General features: G+C 38.2%; 1 protein-coding gene across 2 annotated transcripts; it reads right to left on the reverse strand.

The window, feature by feature from the left end:
* On the reverse strand, positions 1–27358 carry LARP7 (La ribonucleoprotein 7, transcriptional regulator). Of its 2 annotated transcripts, none has more exons than XM_065736860.1 (13): positions 27204–27358; positions 22924–23132; positions 21383–21483; positions 21189–21272; positions 18388–18552; positions 17687–17795; positions 15812–16186; positions 14936–15071; positions 12285–12442; positions 11325–11443; positions 8733–8892; positions 6221–6312; positions 1–302 (listed from the first exon to the last, which is right to left on the reverse strand). In XM_065736860.1, the coding sequence occupies exons 1-13, from the start codon at positions 27356–27358 to the stop codon at positions 222–224; spliced, it is 1944 nt and encodes a 647-aa protein (XP_065592932.1). In that variant the 3' UTR covers positions 1–221. The 2 variants fall into 2 exon arrangements, with proteins under 2 accessions (XP_065592932.1, XP_065592933.1); XM_065736861.1 differs by lacking the exon at positions 27204–27358 and adding an exon at positions 24504–24585.
* Positions 27359–27483: the final 125 nt, after the last annotated feature.

The raw sequence follows: 27483 nt of genomic DNA on the forward strand, positions 1-27483 counted from the left end.
TTTTTCCATAAAGCTCAATCCTAAAGGCTCAGAAGCAGTAAACATTCAGCCTATTTAAAAATGGGATTCAGAGTAATGCTCATACTTGTATGCTGAAATATGACTCAAATGAAGGGGCTTTTGATTCCTTCTGAAAAACAGTTTAGTTGTTTGTAAGCAGTGATGGGCTTGGTGTTTTTTTTAAATCCATGGTTCAATTTCAAGACTATGGTCAGTCTTGGTCAGTTATCTTCAGAGAAGCGAATATGTTTACTTGTCTGTTGAGTCTTTTCAAGTCTCATTCTTTCAGCTTTGGCAATCAACTGCAAAAAACACGAAAAACATTTAAGAATGTTTACAAGAAAATTATGATTTGAATAAATTACCATTTTGTCATGCAATCTCAATTGTAATATTCACTGATTTACCAAATCTTCTAATAAATAACGCACTATTTGAACAGATGAGCTAATCTGCACATGCAACAAAAGCTGAAAGCAGCCCCAACTAGCTGAAGTTCAGCATGGCCTCAGAGCATTCAAAAATAAAATATGGCATCCCTTCCATTTCTGGACATTGCAGCATCATTTACCCCAGTCCTCCTTCCTCCCACCATGGTTGTAGAGAACAAAATTATGCATTAAGAAATCACAAAATGCAGTGCTATACAGCAAATTAAGAATATATACATCCATTTATTGGATTCATGCTGTCACTGATGATATATGATAAACAAAGTGACACGCAAACAAAGAAGCCATGTGAGTGCTGTGTCATTTTTTTTTTTTGTAAAGACAGGTATCAAACACCAAAATCCTGATGGAAAAGAGCACACTGGGAAAACAGCACAGCACAGCACACCACAGCTCTGCTGAAAATTACTCTTAAAGAATAGCGTGGTAAGGAAAAATATGAGTGCTAGGAATCCCTAACTCAAATCTGTGTCTGACCAGGGATTTGTTTGCTGCTGTCTGCATTCCATGGCAGACTGATAAAATTACTAGAGGATCTGGGTTCCTTTTACTTTTTCCACTTGATTTGAAGCTGTAACTGCTGAACCGCTGTATTGCTGAAATAGCCTGCCTCAGTTCCTTGTCTTGATTGCAGCAGTGTTGCAGGTGATTCTGACTCATGTCTCTGACTATGCCATCTTTTACTCATGGCAGTAATTCAGACTTCTGAAAAGGCAGCCTTTCTTGTTTTGCAGAGATGACCAGCTAGGATACCTGTATGCTGCTAACTCAACAATTGCTGCTCCTCATCAGTTCAGATGACTCTCACAGCATGATTTCCATCCAGCATAGAACATTTTTTCCCCTGTTTCTGTAACTAACCAAACTTCAAGGAGATAACCAAATCCAGATTTCAGCATAGCCCATTATTTCTGTAGTAAACTCTGAATTGGCTACCTGTGTTCCTGTAGGATATTTACACTACACTTCGTAAAAAAAAAATCTCAGTAGTAATTCTCACACACATCAGCTCCTGCAGGTAAAATAGTTCCTGTGCTTCCTTGCAAAAGTCAATGGAAATACACATATTTTTCCAAAACATCACCTAATTTGATAGTCTGACCAGTTTATCTCCAGTTTGTTTCTCTTTCATGCATTCACTTCAGAATACACATGTGCAGTCACTAGTGGTACTGAAGAAATTTCTTGGTAAACTAGAAAGTTAACTGTTCCCCGTAAAAAAAAAGTAAGCATAAGAAATGCTCATGTGGAACATAAATAACTAGTTTTCAACCTGTGTGCTCTGTGACAAAAAACTTGCTGACAACAAAATGTTGCCACCAACTTTAAAAACACACTTGTTTTTCAAGCACCCATGCTAGAACACTCACCAAGCTATCTACAGCCCTGCACCAACATCATGATAAGATCCAAAAGCAAAGATGCAAGCATTTTTGCTGGGATGATTCCTCAAATATAAACAGAAGCTCATGATAACTGTTACATGAGCTAGATGAAAAAAAATACATAAGGAACAAGACAGACTTCCTTGTCTGGATAAAAGTTGCAAAAGCAGGGGACACTATGGATTTGTCTAGGTTCACCAAAGCACCAACATAAACCTAAATTAACTTATCTGATGTAGACTAGGAGAACATCAGCTGCTGCTGAGGTCAAGCATGGGGGGAAGGAACCCGTGCAGAAGGCAGCTCATCACAGTTTCTTAGATTTGAAAAGTTTCATGTATAAATCAGATTATTTACTATCTATCTCCGTGACTGCAGTCAAAGCTATGCCCTGTAGACATTGTTTCCTGTACACAGCATGGTAAATCTATGCTATGCTGCTCAGTGATTATAGCAGTCAGGAATCACGCTACACTGTTGCATAGTTTTCCCACTCACTGCTATATAATTACACTTCTACAGTTATATATGGTCCTCCCTCATCCTCTAACATGCAACTTGATTGCACTCCTTAATATCTTCTCAACAGCACCAACGGCTCAAATTCTACTCGTTTATGTACTTTCTCCAGAAGTAAAGTTCATTGAAATATAAAACCAAGAGTTACTTTTACTCTCTAGTAACTAAAGAGTTGACTAGGAGAATTAAGCTCTCAAAAAGGGAAAAGTCATTAGTTAATTTATGGCATGGAGAATCACAAACAGAACAAAAGCCTAAAAATATGTACCACCCAATTCATACCAGCATATATTTCTATACCAGCACCTCATATTTTTTGCAAAAGGGCCTCAAGAATTCTCATTCCCATGTAATCAATCCAGTACCAGCATTTATTTCTCAGTGTTTGCACCAAACTGGAACCACTATTCATGCCCCACAGAGCAGCCCAGCCTTCCAGAGACGTTAGCTAAAGCAGCACGCAGGGAAATGGTATGCCAGGCAGAAGGATCTCAAACTTGAAAGGCGAGCCCACAACATAGCAAAGCACAGGGTTTAGCACTTGGGTTGAGGAAATCCCAGATACACATATGGACTGGGAGAACAACTCCTTGAGAGTTGCCTTGTGGAGAAGGACCATGGGGTCCCGATGGATGAAAAAGTGAGTTCTTGCAGCTCAGAGGGACAATGATATCCTTGGGCTCCATCAGAAGAGGGATGGCCAGCAAGGACAAGGAGGTGACTGCCACCCTCTACTCTGCCATTGTGAGGCCCCATCTGGAGTAGTGCATCCAGGTTTGGGGGTCCCTGTACAGGAAAGATGTACTGCTGCTAGAGAGGGTCCAGGGGAGGGCCACAAAGATGATCAAGAGGGCTGGAACACCTTCCCTACGAAGACTGGAAGAGGGAGCTGGGCTTGTTCAGCCTGGAGAAGAGAAAGCTGTGAGGGGACCTCATTGCAGCTTTCAAGTAATTAAAAGGAGTTTATAAACAAGGGGGGATTCAACTCCTTACAGGAGTAGACACTAACAGGACAAGGGGGAATGGTTTTAAGGTCACAGAGGGACAGTTTAGTTTGGATGTCTGTGGATGCTCTGTCCCCTGGAAATGTTCAATATCAGGCTGGACAAGGCCCTGGGTGACTTGCTCCACATCTAGAGGTTGGTAGCCCTGCCCGTGGCAGGGGGGTTGGAATTTGATGATCCTTGGGGTCTCCTCCAACCCCATTCTATGATTGTATGAAAGGAAGCTGATGTGTGCTCTAGAGTGGGATCCTCTTTCCTCCTCTACTATTAGCCCCCGCTGCCAGTGAGCAGGCAGGGAACAAAACAATCTTGCAAAGACACAGCCCCTGAGCATATTAAGAAAAGAATAGCATGGGCTGTGTCCAAACATTCACACTATTCTTTACTACCCCCTTCTCACATATATTCTGCAAATCATTCCTCCCTTCACTAGCACCCAATTCTCACTTCCTCCTCAAATGCCATCACTCCTATCCTCTTGAACTTCATTCTTTCCTTCTGCAAAAAAAAGAGTGTACAAAGCACAAGCTAGTTTCAACTCCCTCAGAAGTCAAGTACACAGACCTACCCAGATTGAAAGCTTACAGCACCTCTTTGTGAGCAGAAAACTTCTAATCAGTCTATAGTCTAAGGCTATACAGTAATTGCTTCAGATTTGCTTGAACTGGTACTGTCCTGAAGATGCATTTCTGACAAGATTTCCAGTCTTTATCACTTCAAGTTGTTTATCATGTAATTGAACAGGCTAGAGTGTAGATTTGGAAGGTCTGGAAGAAGCAAGAACAGAGATGACAAAGAACTAAAAAGTCTGGGGGCAAAGACAAATTATAAAATTATAAAAAAAGGTTCATCACAATAGTGACACCTTTTAATTCTCCCATGTACTTTGGTAGGGTGGTATTTTTGGTAGGTGGCTAGGTATCAGTCACAAATTATGGTGAGCCTTTTAAGCTTTAAAAACTAATACAAACAGTTAAGTGCTCATCTTAGGAAAAAAAAAGCAACAAAAACTTGTACAATATAGCAATGGCATACTGAGCTGTATGTATGCATATTTTCCTTGCTTTTACCCTGATATTTGAACCAGCGTGGGAGTACACATCTAATATTTTATTTTGAAAATCCTTCCATATTATTGAGTAAAGCAATAATGCTTTTTTTTTGTAATATCTTTTCCTGGAACACAAGCTGCATAAAGTAAAGAAAGGGTTAAATGCTCTTGACTAGAGCTAGACATTCTTTTACTGATGTCTTGCTTAACAGAGTTAGCATTTAAACAGCATTTGCTAAGCTTTGAAGTTAACACCTCCCAGCATTGTAAGGTGATGGGTAAGGGGGAGGAGCAGGAGTTCGCATCCCTGCTGCTGCTATTGTTAAGCAGAACTGTGACAGTCTATATTTGCAAGCCTAAATGAAGTGCGTTACTGGCCACTTTACACCAGTTTGGTAAACAAATAACAATCGTCAAAAAGACGAAGAACTAGAATCACGAGAGCAGGACACATACAGTATGAAGTAGAGAACAAAGTCACTGGAAAAATGGACCTTTAAAATAAGGACTCCTTAAAAAAAAAATCTAAAATTGGCAGTACTCAGTCAAAATCCCTAAAACTTCAATTTTCATATTCACAGAGTATATTGCTTATATTAAGAAGTCACGGCTAAGATTTAAAGACATTTCTTATGCATTCAGAAAAATCAGATCACTTATTCTAGAAAAATGTTCTGCACATCTGTTATTCAAAGGACTTCATTCACGTATCTATGGTATCTGTGGAAGTACATTTAGAGAAACAAGACAGTACAGCTTGAAGAAGAATAATTCTGTGGGTTTTTTTTTTGTAAACACAATATTTCTTTTAATTATGTGGAACAACTAGGAAACTCAGTATTATATGTATAATGTGGCATCTTGGAAACAGAACTTGTCCAAAAGTCTGTATAGTCACTGTAAAACAAGGTCAGATGATTTTTTAATTTTGCAAGCAATGACAAAGACATTTAAAGCCATGGTTAAAGCCAACTCGGAAGCCTTATCTGCAATACATGTGTTGAGTAAACCCAGCAGAAGAACTCCTGAAATACCGTTTGGCCCCTCTCTGTAGGGTGAAAGGTCACACTCCCTTGATAAAGAACCCTTCGTGCCTGGAAGTATCTTCCATGAGCAGTTGAGGCTGCTCCCTGCCAAGTTCACTACAACACTGTGGACTAATGGCACAATAAGGTCAAGGTTGGAAGAAATTTTCAAGTAAGCACTGAGTAAAATTATACTGCACGCTACAGACAGTAGGATTAAGCCGTTTGACAGTTAGAAAAAAAATAGACAAGCACCTTAGGTGTGCTTCGAGTTCACCAGATGTGAGACAGCTTTGGTTTGGAAGCTGTTTAACCACAGATGCTGGTAGCAGCATGTGGATTTGTCTGGACTGGAGCATACAAGACAGTTTTTGCATAGATTCAGAACTACACTACAATCACACAACCTCTCATCACAACACAGAATTCTACATTAAATGCTGTTTAAATCATTGTGAGAAAAGGTTTCATTTGTGAAAGGTTTCACAAATAACTGAGAGCAAACAGAAGACTGCTTTATAAAGAGCTCATCCAGAAGTGTTTTTAAAAGGAAAAATCAGCTTGCAAATTTATTTCATGCAATTAGTTGTGGTTTAAACTTTCTCATCTCCATAAAGAAAACCTTTAGCAATTGGACCAGGTCAGCTGCATACTTTGTACCTATAAAACCATGCTGCAAAGTAGGTAGAAGGTGATCTTCCTTGACTAATTAGAGCCAAAGATTCCGAAAAAGCAGCTATTTTTCAACTGCGGAAGTACAAAGGGAAGAACAAACGAACATTACCTTTTCAGTACCCCGCTTCTTTTCTCGAGGCTGGTTAAGTTTAGCTTGTCTGTCCACTAAAATCTTCTGCCAGTAACGCTGTTCATTATCACCTTGAAAAAACAAAGTCAACATAATAGGATGTGAATACAGGTATTCAGTATAACAGCATGCTGTGTTCATATTGGCAAAATCTTTTCTAACTCAGGTAACCCCATGTAAAAATAACTGGTTAGGCAAACGTAAACATCATCTGTAATAAGAAAGAATCCTGAAATTAAAATATATGTATTTATTGCGATAGCAAACAAAACCCTCTTCTGCTTATCACAAAGTTGTTTTCAAAACAGATCAACTGAGTACCATTGTAGGCTTCAACTATTTTTCCCCTATGAGTCTTCATGCATCTGATCCCTACAGCTAAACAAACCAGCCTACACAAAATTTTAGAGAAATTAAGTCCTGCAACGTTTGTTCAACACACACTTTGGTGAACAAAGTTAAGAAAGACTGCCTGAAGAATCTTAGGACTGACACAAGGGCCTGTGTTCTGTAGGACTGGACAGGACCTTATTCTAAGGTACTACAAACTTTATTAACTTCAGGACTGGATTGCCAAGGTAGCTAGGTATCCCCAAGCAAGAAGCTTTACAAGCTTAACAGAAAGAACTGAAGGAATAAGCAACTCTATACACCTAACTGGCAGGAGATCATTTTTAACTAACATTTCACCACAGTACTCATTCAGAGGCCCTATAATCCACTGAGGTACTTAGTCCAACTAGTTCGAGTGCTCTATCAAAAAATAACTGTAAAAATGACAGATTATTTGGCTTCATCACACTTTGGCAAGCAACCTGTAGATTGTGTGGGTACTTTCAGAACACAGAAGAAGAGCAGGAACAGTTTAGCAGTTTTCTTCAGTGACTGTTTTGCAGTAAAATAAGCAGTTTACCACTGTTTCTTTTGGTGTGAACAGTAACTACTAGAATAGGTCTTTTGTGGTGAAATGCCATACAGTCTAATGAGAAATCATCAGTTATGAGTAAGACCCCAGGTTATCTTGAAAAGGGTTTCTGCAGAAATTATGGAATTCTGATAAACAATTCAAAATATATTTTAACTACATTTTATGTACATTCAATCACAATATCAAAACGTTACCATATGTGCTTAATCTGTTGTCAGAGGAAAAGCATAGTCAAAAGTTCTATTTAGTAAAATATTACTAGGAAAACTTAAGTCCCTGTAGCAGTAGGGAGCATTAAAGATTCCCTATTGTTATTCATTATATTCACCCTTACACAAGCAAGAAAAGGTGTATATCCTTGCTTTTCTTTTTGCATTCCTCAAAAGCCTTTCCATTCTCATTTCAATGAACCAGTTCAGAAAGAAAATTAAAACTATGAATGGAACGATCCTACATAGTAGTATTTAGGAACTCCCAATTAAATCACCGTGCTCATTCATATAAGGATGGAAAAGGAATACAAAGTTGTAAAATATCATATTGAGTTTTTTGGATCTCTGGAACACAAAACTCTGCAAGACAATCTCAGAATGACATTAGTAGCATTCACCAAGCCTAAACTTTAACTTTCACAGTATCAGGTTAATGCTTTCATCACAGTTTTTCCTTCTGCAATCCTTAATTGTACTTTATGTGGGTTTACATCTATGCATGCATGGGACTGGACCTCACGAAGCTCTATGAAGGTATATAGTAACATTTAAACACAGACAAGATGATCTCATCTGTAGAACTCTTGCTTTTTTTTTTTTGGCGGGGGGAATACATTTAAGATGTTTAATGTTTAGAATTAAAGAAAGTATGAATTCAGTAATGAAGTTTGAGGCAACACTCAACTCCACCACCTCCTCCTCCTTTTCACTTGAATGAAAATGTTTCTCTATACACAGAGAACTATTTCAATCTAAAACAAAATAAGAACTTAGAACACCAGAGTAATTACAGGACAAAAAAAACCATTACAAGTCTCATAAGTAAGCCAGTAGAAATGTTAGTGTAAATGTATTTCTTAAAAAAGCATTATCCTGGCAAAAGTTATTCAACCTCCTAAAAAAAGTGAAAGATTAATTCTTGTCAGTCATCAGAATGTTACAGCCCTAAGGTTGAAATGTGCTTTAAGTTCTACAGTCCAAATCTACAGAAGTGATGAAACCAGTCTCATAAGAACAGAATTAAATCTATTACAGGAAGTAAAGCAATTATTTTGCTCTAAACAGTGACTTAAGAACATTTACTGTTTTACCAATTTCATTACAGACAACAATTAAGAAAATTCATTGGAAATAAATATACAAGTAATGCAATGCAGTCTGTTCCACAGCTACAAAGATACCTCAATATACTCATGAAAGTACCACAATAATACACAATATACAGAAAGGATACAACTTATAGTCAGTCTTTGAAGCTGTAAAAGAGAATATTTAAATTACCTCCTTCCACTAAGACAAAAAAGTAACAAAAAAAGCCCACAAAAAGCAATGAAAAGGTAACAAGACTTACCAGTAAGAATTTCATACTTCCAGTTGTTTTTTATCTGTATTTCTTTGTGTGACCTCACAACAGTCTGTGCATCCTCAGGTGTATTAAAACGAACATGACATTCTGTGTCTCCTTCTAGCATGTCTACATAAGCAACATCAGCCAGCATTGCCAAAGCATCCTATCAGGGCATGTGAGAACACAGACCATGAAATAGACTTAAGATTACAGAACCGTGGCTCTTTTGATCATACAATTTGTAGAACACTTCTCATTTTCAAAAAAGGTTATGAAGTAGAAAGAAGTAACTGATTTTGTAATTTAAATAAAAAAATCCCTTGTCTAATAGTTCTGAGTCAATATATTTTCATAAGATGGATAGAGTTCTGAATGATGAGGTCGTAACTTTAATGCATCTATCAATTTCTTTGTTCTCCCAAGAACAATGTTAAGCAGTAATTTCTACAGATGCTTTTTGCTTAAGAACAATTTTGACTAACAAAATGCTAGTTATTTTCCATTTTGTTTCAATACTATATCTGTACTGACATTCTTTAAAAAGAAAATTAAGTTGAGTGCTGTAACACTGATAAACGTCATTCCAACAGGAAAATATCTGATGTTTTCCTACATATGAAATCCACACATGCAAGCTCCTTCAAGGCAGATAATCTGAAAAGTGAAGTAAACCAGCCCTTCCAATCTTTATGAAGTGACCTTTACCTGAAAATTTTCACTAATAACTGAAGGAGGAAGAGTCACACATGCTCTTCCAGATGAAGTACCTCACTTGTAATACCTGCTGTTAGGGAAATTAACTAAAACCTCGACATTCCTAGTCAATTTTGTTCACAGCAGGTAGCTCAAGAGGCTACTGTTCAAGAATTACTTGTTTTTAACCCTATCCATACAAAACACAACCTCAGAGCCAAACAAAATTAAGTACCAATATTGTTGAGATCATTTGATAACCAAAACTACTTTTCACTGTTATTTCTAGTACCCCAAAGTCATACTTCAAAAAAAAAAAAAACAACTCACAACACAGTATAATTGGCAAGTATCTCTGAGAAACAGTGGAGCAAATGGAAGGAGTAAAGTAAAAAATTAAAACGTCAAGATAATATTAGAACTGCTCTGGAAAGATCCTTCAGGTGTGTGGAAGTTCCCTATGCCTGTCATACAACAAGATAGAGATGAACGCTGGAAATTTATTTTGAATAAAACTAGATGCATTGCTTGGTAGCAGCAGTGCTGTAGCTATGATAGATAGGAGTAAAGGAAAGGAAAGGGAAAGGTTACACATTTCACAGAAGCAACTGGTATAGCCAGAAGTCATCCAGAGAGCATCAAGTAAAGTTAGCAGTTTCCACTGTCAGCCTGAAAAACAGCTGGAGCATCCTGCAGGTTGCTTCTTCCAACTACAGTTGTATTTTACAATTTGCCTTCTTGTTATTAATTGTTGTGGTTTCCAAAACAACAAAGGCCACCCCAATCTTACTTTGGCTTTACTTTCATTTCCCTGAAATGCTCCTGTTAAACTAAAGAAAATAACTATATTTGTATTATATGGAAATACCAGACCTGACGTTTGTCATTTCAGCAGCAGCTGAAAACAAACTCCCTTCTCCCTGATCACAGTGCACTGTGTGGCAACACAAACTCAACTCTGGAAAATACATTAAGCAGACTGAACTGGCCTTCAAACCTCATAATGACAACTACCTCGTTTTCACAGTGCCTCCAGCACTCAGATGGTGGACTACAAATACCAAGGCAGATCAGGCTGATGAAGTTGAAACCTCATATACCACCAATTTGTTTTATTCAGTAAAAGATACCCATTCCAATCTTGCTAATATTGATGCACACACTTGCAAGTAGAACACGATTTCAAAGTTCTCTGTTAGAAGCATATATAGTACGGTAAGCTACTTCAGAACTTGTGCAGACCATGTATAATGAGAATGGATCTGAACACATCTATTCTAATGAGTTAAATCCAAAAGACTACTTTCTCATACAAAATACATTTCCTTGACTCCAAATTCCCGCTAATGGTTAAAAAAAAGCAAGAAAATGAAACTAGTTACAACATACTAAGAAAAAAAAGTTTACCACTATGTTTTCCTTAATTTGATTTGCACCAAAATTTGTGGCACAATTACATACAGAAAAGGGTGTGCCCACTAACTTCAAGCTCCTCTTTCTGAAATGGAAGACTGATCTTAGCAGAGGATTTACTTTTAACCAACATAATATTAACCACATTTTTCATACTGCAAATGAAGACAGATCCAGAAGGGCTGGACACAGAGGTGACAACTACCCAATCTGCCACAGCATTATTTATTTTTGCCCCTACTTTCATTGAAGACTTGGTTCAAACACTCAAAAGGCTACATTTGGTTTGAAACACTCTTCACCCTATTTTGCCATTCTAAAATCATCCATTAACAGATACTAGAGAGGAATCCCTACACAGCTACAGGCAAACAAACAAACAAGAAAAAAATCATTAAAACTTGTTTAAATGGTATTCCATATTCAAACATTTGGGGGGCACAGTAAGAGGAAAGGCTAACAGCCACCCTGAGGTTACAAAGGCATTACCTTGATCTGCTTCCTGCCCGGCAGGGGCTCAGTGCTAATGATCTTCACAATTACTCCACTCACAAACTGCGGCCCCATTGTGCTAGCCTTGACAGGAGGGGCACCATCTTCACTGGTGGCTGATCAATTTGAAAAAAAGGAGAAAACTCACATTTATCAGTTTGACAAGCCAAAATCTCAACGAAAGCACATAAGCAATGTGATGCACACAGAAACGAAAAAAAGAAGTACACATTTTAAAATCATGGATCCAGATTCTTCACTACAGTCATTATGTTTAAGAAAAAGAAGCTGAACACTCCACAAGCACCCACAACTATTTTTTATATTATTAATCACGGTTAATAATCAAACCCTGAATTCTATAGCGATTTCAAATGAGTGATGTGTCTGCTACAGCAGCTAGTGAACAGGAAAAGGAAGAGGATCCACGGGGGGAGGGGGAATAATCCTATTTCAGAAAAATATAGGAGTAGAACCAAGAACATGCAATTACAACTTCTAGCTATAAGGTTGATCAAACCCAATTACAAGGCATTTCTGAATGCCTTCAAGTAATAGTTATGGTTAATAAGTAATAGTTCAAGTAATAGTTATAATCGTTATAAATAGTTAAATATTCAAGTAATAGTTATAGTTATCTCGGAAAGGATGGTTAAGCAAAGCAGGCCCAAGAGATATCAAGAAATTCATTCTTGATTTATTTCTCCAAGGCTTCTACAATTAAAATTACCTAAAAAAAAAGAACAAAAAACTTTATACTTAAGAAGTAAAACGAGCATTCTTGCACCACTTGTTTACTTATAAAATTCCTTAGTCCTAAACCAATCTGAATGAGGGAATCTTGGATAGAAAACTGCATTATAGAAAATGGAACTTATTTTCCTATGTTTCTGGAAGACCACTGATTTAAGCACTCAACCATATAAAAAGAAAACAAAGAACATCATAAACAGTTACACTTGCCATTTTTAGACTGAAGCATTTTCTGTGCACAATTATTTGTTTCCATCTCTCCCACAGCCTCAGGTTTGATTTGAGACATAGTTTTCTTTAAGGATGCCATACTGGCTTTTTGAAGAGCCAAATATTCTTGCTTCAAATCCATCCATTCAGTCCTGTAAAGTGGCAACACAGGGGTAGTATGTTAGTTGTAAACAAAAAAAAGTTTAGAAACTCAGATAAATCTTAAACTAAACTCGGCAAACGGTGCAGATCTTTCCTGTTAGAAGTCTCCTTGCAGTTTGCTCATCTTCAGTTCTGTCAACATCTGCATTTTTAATTTTGCTTTAGCTTTTAGTATTTCAAGCAACTTATAACAAGAGTAACCTCTCCTTTGTAGAGTGAATCAAATTCTTTATGCTTTCAGAAAAATATTTAGAACAGCAGTAAACTGTAATCTGCTGAACTACGCAGCACAAAGGCACTATATTCAGAGTTAATTCAGAGACAGTGAACTCTGAATTCACCGAATTAGTTCAGGGAAACCACTTCTGTGTCACTATATTAAGAATCAGTCATTTACTTTCTAGAAAAATCATTGATCGAAAATCAACTACTGGTTAAACTCACCAAAAACCTACTGAGATAAGAACATTCCTTACTATTCAAATGCACTTTGGTTAAAAAATACCACCACATGGAAGCAATTTATATATTTACATACATTTAACATGGAGATGTTTCTGCAAACAGCTGGAGCTTTGCTCCACAGAAACACAATGCCTATAGTGCCACTGTGAGAACGACTCATTGTTACCCTAATCTGTACTATCAAACAAGCTGATAGAGGATTTTTAAAGAGGAGGATATCTTGTGGTAATGGTTTTAGCTGTTAACATTGACAACTGTGTACTTCAAAAAAAGCATCCAGACTCACCCAGGATCATACATTCTCAGCAGAGCAAAGACATTAAAATAACAAAAGACCCACGTAATGATTCGTTGAGATAAAAAGGCAACACCATTCCATAGCAAGGTATGGTATAAATACAAGCACAAGGAGTTACTTGTTAGCTTGTCTGGAAAGAAGAGATCGCAAGGAATGAGTCAGGCAAGTATTTACAATGCTTATCCTCTTCTGATTTTTTTTTTCTTCTTTTACTTTGCTAAAGTTTGTAGCTTATTTCTTTGTATTTACACTATTTTCAGGATCCTCGTGGAAGAAGACAAGCATCGTTGAGACTTATTTTTTTTTTTCCCGGACCCCTTTTACTTTAACATGGAGGTGCTTTCTGTGATTTTACAAAAGTAAGTGCTTCCATGTTTTAGTAGAGGTGAATCCTGTTCTCAATTCTGAAATGCTGTCCACGACTTCGTTGTTTTCATTTCGGTCAAGATTTTCTCCTCACCACAAGATAAGACTTGGGCTTTAAGGACATTAAGGCATAAGGCAGTTTATGGTCCGTAGGTTCAGAAGAATTTTTAAAGGACCTCCTCTGCTTTAACATGGAGGTACCTGCTGCCTAAAAAAGTAAGTGCTTCCATGTTTCAGTGGTGGTGGATCCTAATGTCTGAAATACCTTTCTGACAAAGAAAAGCAGCACTATAATGCAGTGCTGACATGGTTTATTGCAGCGCTGGGTGCATGGGGATCTCCACACAGCATGCACCCAGCGCTGAAACAACCAATGTCGGCTTTTTAAACTATCGTTTAGTTGCATGATTTTGATTGTACTGTTACAGCAATTTTCCAGTTCTTTACAGAAAGAAATGGAGTCTTTCCCACTTATGGTTCCCCACTACTTAAATGTGGATGCGCTTGCTTTGTTCTGAAAAGAAAGTGCTTCCATGTTTTAGTGATGGTGAACTCCTTTTCTCAACTGAATTCCAGAACAGAAGATCTGCATTTTCCAGATGTAACACCCTTTTGTTTCCGTGCTATGGGGGGAGGGAGCATGACTATTAGTACTTTTCTGTATAAGACTTGTTCAAGTACCCCAATAATAGCGCAGCACCAGTGCAGGTGGTGAGGACCCCCTCTACTTTAACATGGAGGTACTTGCTGGACACCTGAAAAAGTAAGTGCTTCCATGTTTTAGTTGTGGTGTCTCCTGAAACCCGACTGAAGAGGAACAGATTGTTCGAATTCTGGTGTTCATCCTTCTCAACTACAGGCTAATACTGTTGCTAATATGCAACTCTGTTGGATAAACATTGGAATTGCACTTTAGCAATGGTGATGGACTGTCAGATATGCACATCAAATTAAAAGTGTTGTTCTACAAGCATTCTACAAGTACTGTGTAAAAAAAACCAACCTTGTATACCTTGTGTACACCCTTGTAAAACCCTTTTATATATACAAATTACTTGCAATTGCATCCACTATGCCAGCATTCAATAAAGCTATTAAAAACTAACATTATTATTAAACTACTTTCCAAGGCAAAGGCTTATGGTATCTGAACATTTTAAAATAACACATTCACTGGCAAAAAAAGCTACCCCTACTAAAAACTACTGTACTGAGACTCAACCAAGCACAGATAGCTAAAATAACAAAGGCATAATTTTAAACTGAGTTACAATACTGGAAAGGGGTTTAAGGAACCTGAACCAGTGAGGTAAATTAAGCCCTTGTGTTACACCACAATTCCACTCAAACTTACTTTGAGAGTACACGGAGTGGAATGACTTCTTCACCCATCTTGTGTCTTTCTTTGTGTTTCTTTTTATGCTTTCTTTTTGATTTTGAAAGGGATGTGTCTTTTTTATCACCATCCTTGTCATCTTCCACAGGAACTTCTAAACCCAAAAGAAAAAGTTTAGTACACAACTGGAGTATCACACAGTTTCTTTTCCCCCACCACTTTTCTTCCATTCAGCCACCATTTCAAAACACAACTTATTTCTAGTCCACTTTTATCAGCTGAGATCTCTACTGGATTCATGCAAATGTGACTGCAATACAACTTTTAATCCCATCTACTGACATCTTCCCTTATCACTTCTAAGAAACTGAGATCATCAGTTCCCTTCTGTATTTTTAACCTCACCTAGATTATTATCACCACCATTTGTCTAGGTTTAATCCAGTTTATCTTCAGTGAATAGTGAACTACTTTGAACCATTTTTACTTCTGATGAGATTGACCTACTTTAGTGTTAAAAGATCTTCCCTATTTTCCCTGTAGGTTATCTCCTTTAAATAACTCAGGTTAAATTTCAACTGCAGAAAATCCCAAATATTCATAAACTGGTTTTGTTACACCTCAACTACACCAATTTTTACCAATTTTTAACAATCGACCCCAGTTCGAACATTACACATTTTTAATTCAGTAAACTACCCTTCAATAGTTAATTTAATATATTTGTATTGCAGATTACAGCACAGCAAGAAGCTGCTGACCTGTTGCATGGAAGGCAACTTTACCTTTCCTAAACCTTCCCCTCATTCCCAAACTTAGCAATCATTTATAACACATTGCCCACATCTGCCCTTCCATTATATGACAAGAAAAAAGACATGCAGTAAACTTTACCATTAGAATCTTTTGGAGCTTCTGTTGTTTCCTCTTTTACAGGATTAGCTTCATCCTTCTGAATAGTTTTCTTGACTTTTGGAATTGATGTCTCACCATCTCCAGAGCTACTTCTTTTTCTCTTTCCTGGCCTACTTTCCAAGGGTACTTCTGAGTTTTCTGTTCTGTCACATTTTCTTTTCTCTCTTTTTGAGAGCTGCCTGTGAATCTCAGCTCCCCCCATTTCTGAACATTCTGATGAAGTCCTATGTCTTTTTGACTTGGGTATTTGCTCTGTTGAAGTGTTCACATTTGATTCCTTTGTCTCTACAGCTGCCTGTACATTGCCTTCTTTCTTAATTTTGGATTTCTTTTTTTTCTTCTTTTTCTTCTCCTCTACGTAGAAATAAATAAATAAAATTAAATACAACTGCTAATGATTAAAAACCAGATTAGATTAACCGTCTCAAGTAAACAATAGTTACATAAACAGTACCACTGTCATGCTAATCTGAGATGTTAAATAAGATGTCTGCCTCTACCATCTCTAGCTATACAGGTAAGATACAATACACTGTCCCAAAGCTCCTCATAGGCATTCTAAGCAGAAAAAAAATGAAAAAACATAAAATGGGAAGGACTCTTGTAGTCAAACTGCATGTGACAAGTTCCCCCAAAATACCTGTTTTCAAATTAAGAAGAAAGGAGTTAAGATGTTATGTCACTGCCTTGTCTTTGAGAAGAAACACACACCAACTTCCAGGCCAGAAAAAGACACGGAAGCATAAAAGACTGCTGATTTGTACTCCCAAGAAAAAGGGGTTACTCAACAACGTGGAGCTATAAAACTAGCTGCCCATTAAAGAATGCTAACTTAAGCAGACAGGAAAAAAATGATTTTGTTCATAATACTGCTTCAAAACTGTTGTTGGTAGGATGCAACATGGAGCGTTAAGAGCATCCTTCAGAAGGGTTTAAAACACTGCTTAAAAGGCATTTTTTCCCCTGATATTTCTAGTCCTAACTACACTAATAGTATAACAAGAAACAGTGACAGTACTGAAGAACATAACTCATCAGTAGGCTAAAGAAAAACATACAGAGTTCTCTGAAGTCTAGGAAACTATTAGGCCATCAGAAACAAGAGGAAAAACAATTCAGTGAAAAAGAACATACCTTGTTATGCAGCTTCGTAAATTATAAATTAGTAGCTATTTTTTATTGGAAATATACTTAACTGCAAATTAATGAATCTTCTCAGTAATATCCTCAAGGTTTATGTGAACATTTATAGATCATGTAAAGTGAAATTTAAAATAAGCTGTAAAAGGTTCATTCAGCTATAGGCTGCTCTGCTCAAGGGTTTCAGCTGTTTGAGAAAAATTCCAAAAACATAGTTTTCAAAAAAGTAGTCTCACTGAGAATTCAGTGAGGAATGAAAAACAGCACAAAGTTTGCTCTGTTGTCAGCTATCACAAGTTTATCTAAATGGCACTAAAGTTCAAAAATAATCTTCCTTTTTTTGTCTGCACCATTCTTTTCAATACTAAATATTCCTAATAATGTCTCCAATTTTCTTTTTCCTAGTGCTAAACGCTAAGATAGTACTTACATCGTCTGAAAACTGTCCTGCTAGTATAACAATGACTAATGACTGTAGCTGGCAAGAGCAGAAAAAAAGATGCCTGACTCTTTACCGAACAGGATAACAGAAAAGCAGAATTCTACATTTGAATTTTACAATTCCATTTTAAGCCTGCACTGGCCTACAAAAGCAGCAACAAGAAGTACTATTTATTTCTACAAGGTTAAGAAACACGAGATTAGATTATAACAGCAATTAGTAAGAGGCTGAAACAAAATATTTGGTCCTGATCCCACCAACTTGACACTTACCCACAACAGTGCTGTTACTTGTATTCAGCACAGGGACAGGCTTATTCTTTACTGTTTTGGGAAAAATCCCAGGTTTCCGGGGTGCTTCTTCTGGAGGATTATTCAAAAACTTAAAAGCAAAATTAAATTCACACTTAAAAAAAAAATCCATCTTTTTTTCCAAGCAAGGAATCCCCATACCAGCAGAGTAACATTCATTCAAGAGAAATGAAGCCCTTCATGTCTTTAGGAAATCTTAGAGCTCAATTATTTCACCTTATTAGTGTGACATATTTGTGTCTCTGTTACCATTATGATGTTGAAGCATGCATTCTGTTAAAAGTTCAAATGTAGATTTATAGTTACATTTTTACAACTATATTTGTGCCAATAAATTAAGCAAGCCATTCTACAGTTACAGAGATCTCTAATTCTGTAAAAGATGACAATACTAGTCAATAAAATTACTCCAACGCTTCCCCCCTCCTTCATGAGGCTATTAAATCTCCAAGTAATTAACAGAATTTACACTCTCAAAGATCTTTGGAATTGAAATTCTGAGGGGAAGAGATCTGGATATAACTCTCCCTAGCTCAGAATTTCAATTATGATACTTCAGTAATTTCTTTATCTAAAATTCAGGTGAACTAAAGAAGACTGTGTCCATATCACTGACAGACTAACAGGAGGAATGTTGACAGATTAGAGGCGCCCTTACTCACCTCAATAGCTTTTTCGGCTTGCTCTTTAGTTTCAAATTCAACAAAAGCAAATCCCTTTGGATCGCCTGTAGATTTATACCGGGGTATGCTGATGTAAACTACATTGCCACACTTCCCAAACACCCTCTCAATCCAGCTGTGATTGACATTTTTGGGAAGAAGCTCCTATAAAAATAGAAAGGAAACTCGTTTACTCAGTATTGTACTATCATTTTATCAGAAGGTTTACTACATCTAACTAGAATTCTTCTGAAAGAATACATCTGATGTAACGTTAAAAAAATAATTCAGTAAATACTCCTGTCAAGAGGTCATAACATTCGGACTGTAAAGAATGGTCTGAAAGTGAATCTTTATCCATTCACCTAATCTTAACAAATAATTTGTATAGAATTAAAGAGGCTCATCTCTTGACAAAAACACCAAGGCTTCACGTGTCACTGCATCTTTGAAAGACAAACCATCTATCTCAGTTAAGATCTGAGTAAACAGAACTGCATCATCTCAAACTAGTCAGTATAGATTACAAGGACCTTTTTTTGTCAGTTTTAAATTGCTGAAAAATCAGGTATCACACAATTTAATTCTTGCAGGTCACTAAAGAGGCATTACCCAAATTGGTTTTAATTCTACGAACTTTTTCACATAGCAACAGATTTCAGCAGCTTGCAGATGAATTGCATCCGTTCCTTCTTCCCTCCCCCCATGACAACTTACTGCACTAAAAGCTCTTTTCTCTAAGAAATCATATTATTTGGGTAGAAAACTCCTTGCACGAACTTTGTCTGCTTGAAAAAAACATTATGGTTTTGGTACAATATGAAAAAGCTAGATTTCTCTGAAATGATCTTATGATTAGTGCCTTTCCTTATTTTTGTTATTCTTTAAGTACATTTTTTGTATTGTGCTCTTCTCAAACTTTTCATAATATTCTTCAAGTACTCATAAGCTTTCAAACAATTTCTTTTAGGAGAAAAGAAAACATCAAATAAATAAAAACTCTTGAAAATACAAACTAATGAAGTCACTGTTCCCTAAAGGTGCACTGCTCCCCCTTATGGCTTGATGAGTTAATTTACTTAAGGGAGTCATTTAACACTGCTTCAGTTTTGTGACAACAAAATAAAGGGAGGGCATCTCACACACCAGTCTTTTACAGGGAGAAAAAACAATATCCCTTCTCAAAAAACCACCAACAACAAAACAACTGTACTTTTTTTTTGGCAGTAAGGAGAGGATACTGAATTGCTACGTATTCTCTAAAAACGATTTCTGTCAATTCAACAAATTACAAGACAAGTGACCCACTTTGGTTTTACAGAAAGTTAAAATTAAAGAACACTCATTTAACTATATCATTAGGTTAATATTACTTGATAAATTTGAATATCTTCTCTGAAAATTATATAGAGGAAGCATCTGAGAAGTTTTTGTCATCATACGAGAGAAATACTGTGACTGACATACGGTACTGCAAACAAGAAGCAAGCTTGTATGAGTTTTTGTTAAAGAACTCAAATATCAGAGTAAGCTAATTTCTATTTACCTGGCATTTGAGACATGACTATTACACATCTTCAACACAGAAAGCTTGGCACCTGCTTGAAATTACTAACTGCAAGAAGATCTAGCTGCTAACAGCTATGGGCATAAACCTGAACTGCAACATCCACAAAAAGATCTCTTGGAAGTCTCCTAACTGGCTTCAATTCTACAAGAAATGCACGGGATTTTTAAATAAGTGATAGTACAACCATCAGGTCTCCTTCCTCATTGCCACGTAAGTGGCTCAACAATATGATAATGCAAATCGACTGCAAGACCTAGAATATCACGTTGAGATGCAGCATTAGCTATTTTCATTTATGTTTGTGAATCGTTTCACTAGTAAGGTAGCCATACTGTGCTAGTAGGAAGATTCAAAAAGCAACCTTAACATAAAGTTAGCCCATTTAGGTGAATTCTGGAACTAGAAGAACGCTAGTGCTACAAAGCCAGAAGTACTTGGAGTAACAGATTTTATAAACAGATTGCATTTTATGAGGCATGCCTGATTGTCTTTAGCACCTGCTGTTTGATAAAACTATTATTCTAAAGATTTGACTACATAAATGTACTTCATAAATATTTATTAGCACCACTGCTACTCCTCTAGCAACATTAACAAGAAAAACCCAATGAAATATATGGATGAAAATACACCATTTCCTTGATGGGATGTGAAACAGCTCTTTGCTCAGCATTTTAGATCAAGTTAGTGATGAAAGACAGCATACCACAGTAACCCCACTCCTTTTGTGGGGAGTCACTGCCAGTGATTACCTCCTTTTTCTTTACTTCCTTTACTCTGCTCAAGCAGTAGTAGTCAGCCCTTGCCCTCTCTGTGCTACGGAAAATACCGATGCACAGGTGTTTCCAAAACAAAAATCTTTACTGCATTGAAAGTACATATTAAGCCTAATCTAGGGGCATCATCATTACAAGCTCAGTACATCTATAATGCATCTCTCTCCACATTGCACTGTTGTTTTTTTTTTTTTAAGGAAAAAAAATGTTTCCTGTATTAAATCCATGATCTTCTCAAAGAAAAACCACCTTCTAACTCAGGTAAAATTACGTGGTTGCTTTGTAGTAATAAGAACGAGACATACAACAAGATTTGCAATCATATTACAACATAGAAAGTACAGTGGATTTGCACTCCAAAAGACTTTGCAGCAAGAATATAAGTTTAAAGTAGTTGCTATATCTGGAAATACAGTGCTCTGTCAGACAGGAGGCATATATAACAGGTACCTTACCACATAGACTGTACGACTATCCACATCCTTTGGTTGTTCACCCAGTGGCTGGCGTCTTCTAATCCTAGTTCCTTCTAAATCCAACTAGAATTTAAGCACAAAAAAAGCATTTTCCATGATTGACGACTTCAGTTCTACTAAAATTACTAATCCAATTGCAGCAAACACAAAGACTGAAATATTAAAACACTCACCTCTACAACAGATGAACTTTTAACTGCTCGTGCTATCAATTTTCCATCAGTAGTCAGTTTTTTCATTTTGTTGAAAGAAACAAGAAGTGATATGTCAACATCTGGGGAGAAAAAAAGGTGCACATGATGAAATCAATGCAATCTAGAAAACCCTACTAATTCTAGCTCATGAATGAGCTAGAATTCCTGTGAAAAGAATGTGCAAGTCATTACTACAGCACGCAAATACACCGCATGCTCATGAAAATTTACAGAAGATTGTTATCATCAGAAATCAGGTTTCAAAGAATCCTATACTTAACATTTTGTGCTAATCTATCAAAGGAATTTCTATCATTCCTTTTACCTCCAAAACGATAATTGTCCTTGAAAAGAAAGGAAGAAAAAGGCTTGCTGAAGTACTTTTACAGTACAGAAATAATCTGCAGTGAAAACATGCTTCTCCTGCAAGGACTCAACTGAGTGTTTAACCTAGTCCTTCCAACACAAAAGAGCCTTGCTTTTACTTTAGATGAGATGAGTCATGCTGCTAACATTTGAACAGAAAATTATGCAGTATTAGTCTTAGTTAAGAATTGCTCAAGACATCTAAACTCTAATAACCACAGAAAATGTAAAGACTGTTCCTCTGAACAGTTTTTCCTTCTAAAAAGTGACTTCAAGTTCAATGCAATTGAGGGCACTTAAGTGATATGAAGATAAGATTTCACACACAAAACAGATTGCCTAATGATTTGTACTTCGAACAAGTATGGAGTCCTTAAGAAAACAAAAGTAAGAACACACAAGATCTGAAATATATTATTTTGCTGGAAGAGGACTGTCTTTCTACAGATATAGCACAACTGATGCAATATATCTGAAGTAACACAATTAACTGAACAAATATATCTATAGATTAACTTCTTATTAATTTAACCACAAATTTACTACTCTTAAAGCAAAAAGTGTACTTGTTAGTGCAGCCAATGTGTAAATTAACTTCTACTTCAGAATGTGTCAAGTAGTTCCAGAATCAATCTATCTCCTACTCTGAAGTTAAATGAACCATGTCAAAAATCGCCAGCAGGAAACAGACCTATAAAAGCCCTACAAGCAAATGCACAATCTCTCACATATCAAATTTGTCCAAGAAAAAGGAACAAAGTATAGCAAACTGCAGAAGCAAGTGACAGTTTCATTCCTACATACATCTACTCTACAATTGAAATCCTGTTCATCTAAGGGAAATAATGACTCGTTTGTTTGCTTATACTATTAATTATACTAAAAAAAAAATCAATTCAAGTCTCTCGAACAGTCAACTGCAACTGTTGCAGATGCCTCTAACTTCTACAGCTGGTAGTAAAGGAAAGCAAAAAAGACATATACAGTTTCAAATAATGATTAACAAGCTCTAATGTTGATTTCCAGGATACAACTTCCTTCTTCCAGACAAGCAGATATGCACCTAAAAATAAAGTGTACATCACCCAGCAATACAGCAAAGAAGAAAAACAAAATCATATCTGTTTACTGACATGCAATTCATACAAACTTACATCCATCTCTGGACTTTTCTATTTGTTCTCGAAGAAATCTATCTTTGTGGAGATTAACATCACCAAACCAGAAATCCACTTGTTTAGCTATATCTGCAAGCACCTGTTTAACCCTTGACCTCTTCTTTTTCTCCCTTTCTTTCTTCTGTTCAGTGCTTTCCTCTTCCATGGCTTTGTCTCTTACAGCTTCAGTCTCCATTCCTGTCATTCTGTCAATTGAAAGTTAAACGTAACCTTTGAGAAAATGAAAGTACTGTTATAGTATGGAACAAACACTGCCCTTCCACATAGTAATTTTCAAAAGTTTTATAACATGTTAAGGATCTTAACTTTACGCATCCTCTATAGTAACACATGCCATTCAATACTGGTACTGACAAAAAATACCAAGTACAGAAAAGGTGAGAAACTTCAGGTCACAGAATAACTGTGTAGTGAAGACTAAACTGAAACCCAAGTTTCACAGTTCCTTGCAATTCATTGCAGGCATGTTGGTACCAAAACACAGACTTTTCATTGAAAATTTGTGCTATTGTGTTAACCCAGAATACATTGTGAGCAGCTTGCTCTCCCCATTAGATTACTAAAGGAAGCTTTTGAATTTCAGTAAGTCATGCATCGTCAGAAAAGCAAAACTATTAACTAACAACATTCTCTAATTATTTGAAGCAGTTGTGAAGGTCATAAAGTGCCCTTCAATAAGGCAAATTTGTTGTCAGCAGAGAAGGAAACAACTTGTCAAAGAGCAATACAGAAGCTAACCTTTTATGTAGAAGGTAAAGAAAGAGGAAAAAAAGCTAGGTTATCTAGGCAACTTTTTTTTTTTTTTTTTTACAGATTGGCCCAAAGAACAACACTCAGGAGGTTTATTATGTTAAGTCCAGCATTTGCAAACAGGTTACCCTAACACACAGCTGCTGATGGGCTCACTGCAAAAACATATGGTAACATCTCCAAACGAGAAGCATCCATTAATCATTATTGCTAAGTACAATTACCATCCTTCTTGCAAGTCCAGGTGCCATTCAGTGTTATTCCTTTCTCCAGTTGGGGATCTTTCACCAAGAGTCACTGATTTTAATGGCAAACCAAGTTCTGTAAGAACTTCAGAATCAAGCCTTTACAAAAAAGGAATAAACTATAGGAAAGTGACTTGAACTTACAGCTTTACATTGAAAAAACATCAAAACATCTAGATAGATCAATTCACCTTTTTTGTCTCATGTTTCAGTTCACTGGAGGTATGCAGCTGTCCTTGAAAACCAGAGTCACCGGAGTACTTAATTCAAGCCAAACAAAGCAATACTGGCAAAAGCAGACAGCTTTTAGAAATGAAATTAACACAAAAAAATAGTGATTAATATGGAAATATGGAAATCGTCATTTGAAAGACTTTTCTGTTCTCCCTCTGCAACATAGGGAAACAAGTACAGCCATCAGAGAGGAAGCTCACATCTGCAACAGGACAGCAACAATGGAAATGGTCTTCAAATTATTATGCAAATCGGGCCTCCTTAGCCGGATATCAGTTTCTCTCCCTGCTGTGAGCAGACCACTCAAGATAGTGAAAGGGCAATTACCTTGAAAAGATAAGCCAGGCAGAACTGACAAGTGAAGTTCAAGTTACATTCGAGCCCTTCAGCAACTTACAGTAAATACCAGCACAACATACCTGTTAGCTGAAAGCTACAGTGAGTTACACTACAGGAGATTTATTTAGTTGAACAGTATTTTATGACACCACTAACACATAAGAAATACGGCTTACATACAGCAAAGCTTTATTTTAAGAAGTCATCTAAAGCATTTCATGCATTTTGAATCACTCTGAAATACAGCTACAAGCTGTATTCTGTTTTGTTTTATTTCTCCTCCACCCTCATACCCACTTTTCGGTGGTGCTTTAGGAATAAAGCTTTGCAAACAGGGCTTTAGGGAGCCTGGAGCCAGAGCAAATATCAGCTATGAATCTATTATTAGAATCTGTATACAATCTTACTTTCAGTAGTGAAACAGACCTGAGAGTTCACTGAGACTGAAACGCTGCATTTAAGCACAATATTCATTGGAAAGCATATCACTAACTCAAGGCACTTGCTTTTTCAGTGGTATTCTTTCATTTTGCAATTAATCTGGGGTGTTGGTTGATGCTTAGCTTAACATGAGCCGGCAGCGTGCCCAAGTGGCCAAGAAGGCCAACGGCATCCTGGCCTGTATTAGAAATAGCGTAGCCAGCAGGAGCAGGGAGGTGATCATGTCCCTGTACTCAGCTCTGGTACGGCCGCACCTCGAGTACTGTGTTCAGTTTTGGGCCCCTCACTACAAGAACGACATTGAGGCCCTGGAGCGTGTTCAGAGAAGGGCAACAAAACTGGTGAGGGGTCTGGAGCACAAGTCTTACGAGGAGCGGCTGAGGGAGCTGGGACTTTTTAGTCTGGAGAAGAGGAGGCTCAGAGGAGACCTTATTGCACTCTACCACTTCCTGAAGGGGGGTTGTGGTGAGGAGGGGGTGGGCCTCTTCTCCCTGATAAATAATGATAGGACGAGAGGGAATGGCCACAAGTTGCGCAGGGGAAGATTTAGATTAGACCTGAGGAAACATTTTTTTCTGAAAGAGTGGTCAGGCACTGGAATGGCCTGCCTAGGGAGGTGGTTGAGGCACCGTCCCTAGCGCTGCTCAAGAAGCGTTTAGATGAGGTGCTAAGGGATTTGATTTAGTAGTTCAGTGGGTAGGGATGGTGATAGGAGGATGGTTGGACTAGATGATCTTGAAGGTCCTTTCCAACCTAATGAAGCTATGAACCTATGAATCTCACAAATCTCAACCCAGCAACAAAAGTCACAATGCCAAGGTGTAAGGCAGTCCACATTCTTGCTGCCTTGCCAGCTGCTGTGCTGCCAGCCTCACATATGCAAGCACTGTTCCACAAACAAAAATCAGAAGAAAGCCAAAGCCAGAGTCTAGATTTCAGCTGATTAAGGCAGAACAGCTACACGCATTAGCTTTCCTCTAATGAAATGAAATTATCAATGTCTCTATGTGCAAAAGAGGAACCAGGAAAAGGAGAGATCACAGAATTGTAGGGATTGGAAGGGACCTCTAGAGACCAAGTGCAACCCCCCTGCCAAAGCAGCTCCCTAGCCCAGGTTGCACAGGTAGGCATCCCAGAGGGCCCTGAACATCTCCAGAGGAGACTCCACCACCTCTCTGTGCAGACTGTGCCAGTGCTCTGTCACACTTGCTGTGAAAAAGTTCACACACTTCCTATGCTTCAGTTTGTGGCCATTTCCCCTCACCCTATCACCACACACTGCTGAGAAGAGTCTGCCTCATCCCTTTGCCTCCCACTCCTTAGATATTTATAGACATGGATCAGAACCCCTCTGAGTTTTCTTTTCTCAAGGCTGAACAGACCCAGGTCTCTCAGCCTTTCCTCATAAGAGAGGTGTTCCACGCCCTTTATCAATTTTTGTAGTCCTCTGCTGAACTCTTGCCAGAAGATCCCTGTCTTTTTTGTACTGGAGGTAACTCATTGGGTGAGAAAAAACCTAGTAAAACAAAGATAAGGTAAATCAAAATGATACAGATTCACCCAAATCTGCAACTTATATCCTTTTAGGAGGCAAATATTAGGTCATACTGGTGCCAAACGGCACAAATCCTAACTCTAACTTCCAGTATTGCATACACCTAGAGAAATATGGCAACACCTGTCATCGAAAGAGTGAAAGGAAGAGGGTTCCAGTTGTAAAACATCTGCTTCTGTGATATCAAACAGTGATATCAAAGCTTGCTTGCTTACTGTGGGTATTTATGCATCAAGATGTGAGGAGAAATCATAGTGTAAAGCATGTTTCCTATGTTTTCACGCAGCAAGTGACAATAACTCACCTTCTGGACAAAGCACAAACAAGTACTCAGCACCCCTCTAACTGCTCTCAGAGATGTACTGCGCAGATCGCGTTGGGCACTCTGCTATACACTAAGAGAGAGCTGCACCTCTTTAAATTCATCCCCTGCCTCCTAACTTGAGCCTACAGAAAACGACCTAAGCCGGGTCAGCTCATTTACCTGAGGCCCCGTTACGTTACGGTCCTTTCCTACTGGACGTGCGCGGAGGGGTCTCGCCGAGGTGAGGACGCCCACCCAACGGCTCGGCGCCGAGCAGCCCCGCCCCACCCGACGAGGTGCAGCCGGCGCATGCGCGTGGCGGCAACAGCGCCCCCTTTTGCGCCACTGCGGCAGTCCCCAACGGTTCCCCCTGCCGAGCGCTACTGACCTACCGTGGGGAGGCGTCACCGCGGGATCGCCGGGCCGCACCGCCCGCCTCTCACAGCCGTTTTCGTCTCCCTCTTCCCTACCCCGACAGCCGTCAGTGCGGGCGCGACGCGCGGCCCCCGCCGAGAGAAAAGCCCCAAAGCGCGACGCGCGCATGCGCCGAGCGGGAGCAGCGGCGGCGTCTCGCGGGACGCACGTGATTTCCTCTCGGCGGGGGGAGGGTGTGGTGACGTCAGGCGCTGTGGCGGGAAGTTCGGAGCGGCGGCGGCGGCCCTGCGTGG

The sequence above is a fragment of the Cyrtonyx montezumae genome, unplaced genomic scaffold, assembly GCF_038088225.1.
Source record: "Cyrtonyx montezumae isolate F1298 unplaced genomic scaffold, pur_monq_1.0 scaffold_2, whole genome shotgun sequence".
NCBI lineage: Eukaryota > Metazoa > Chordata > Aves > Galliformes > Odontophoridae > Cyrtonyx > Cyrtonyx montezumae.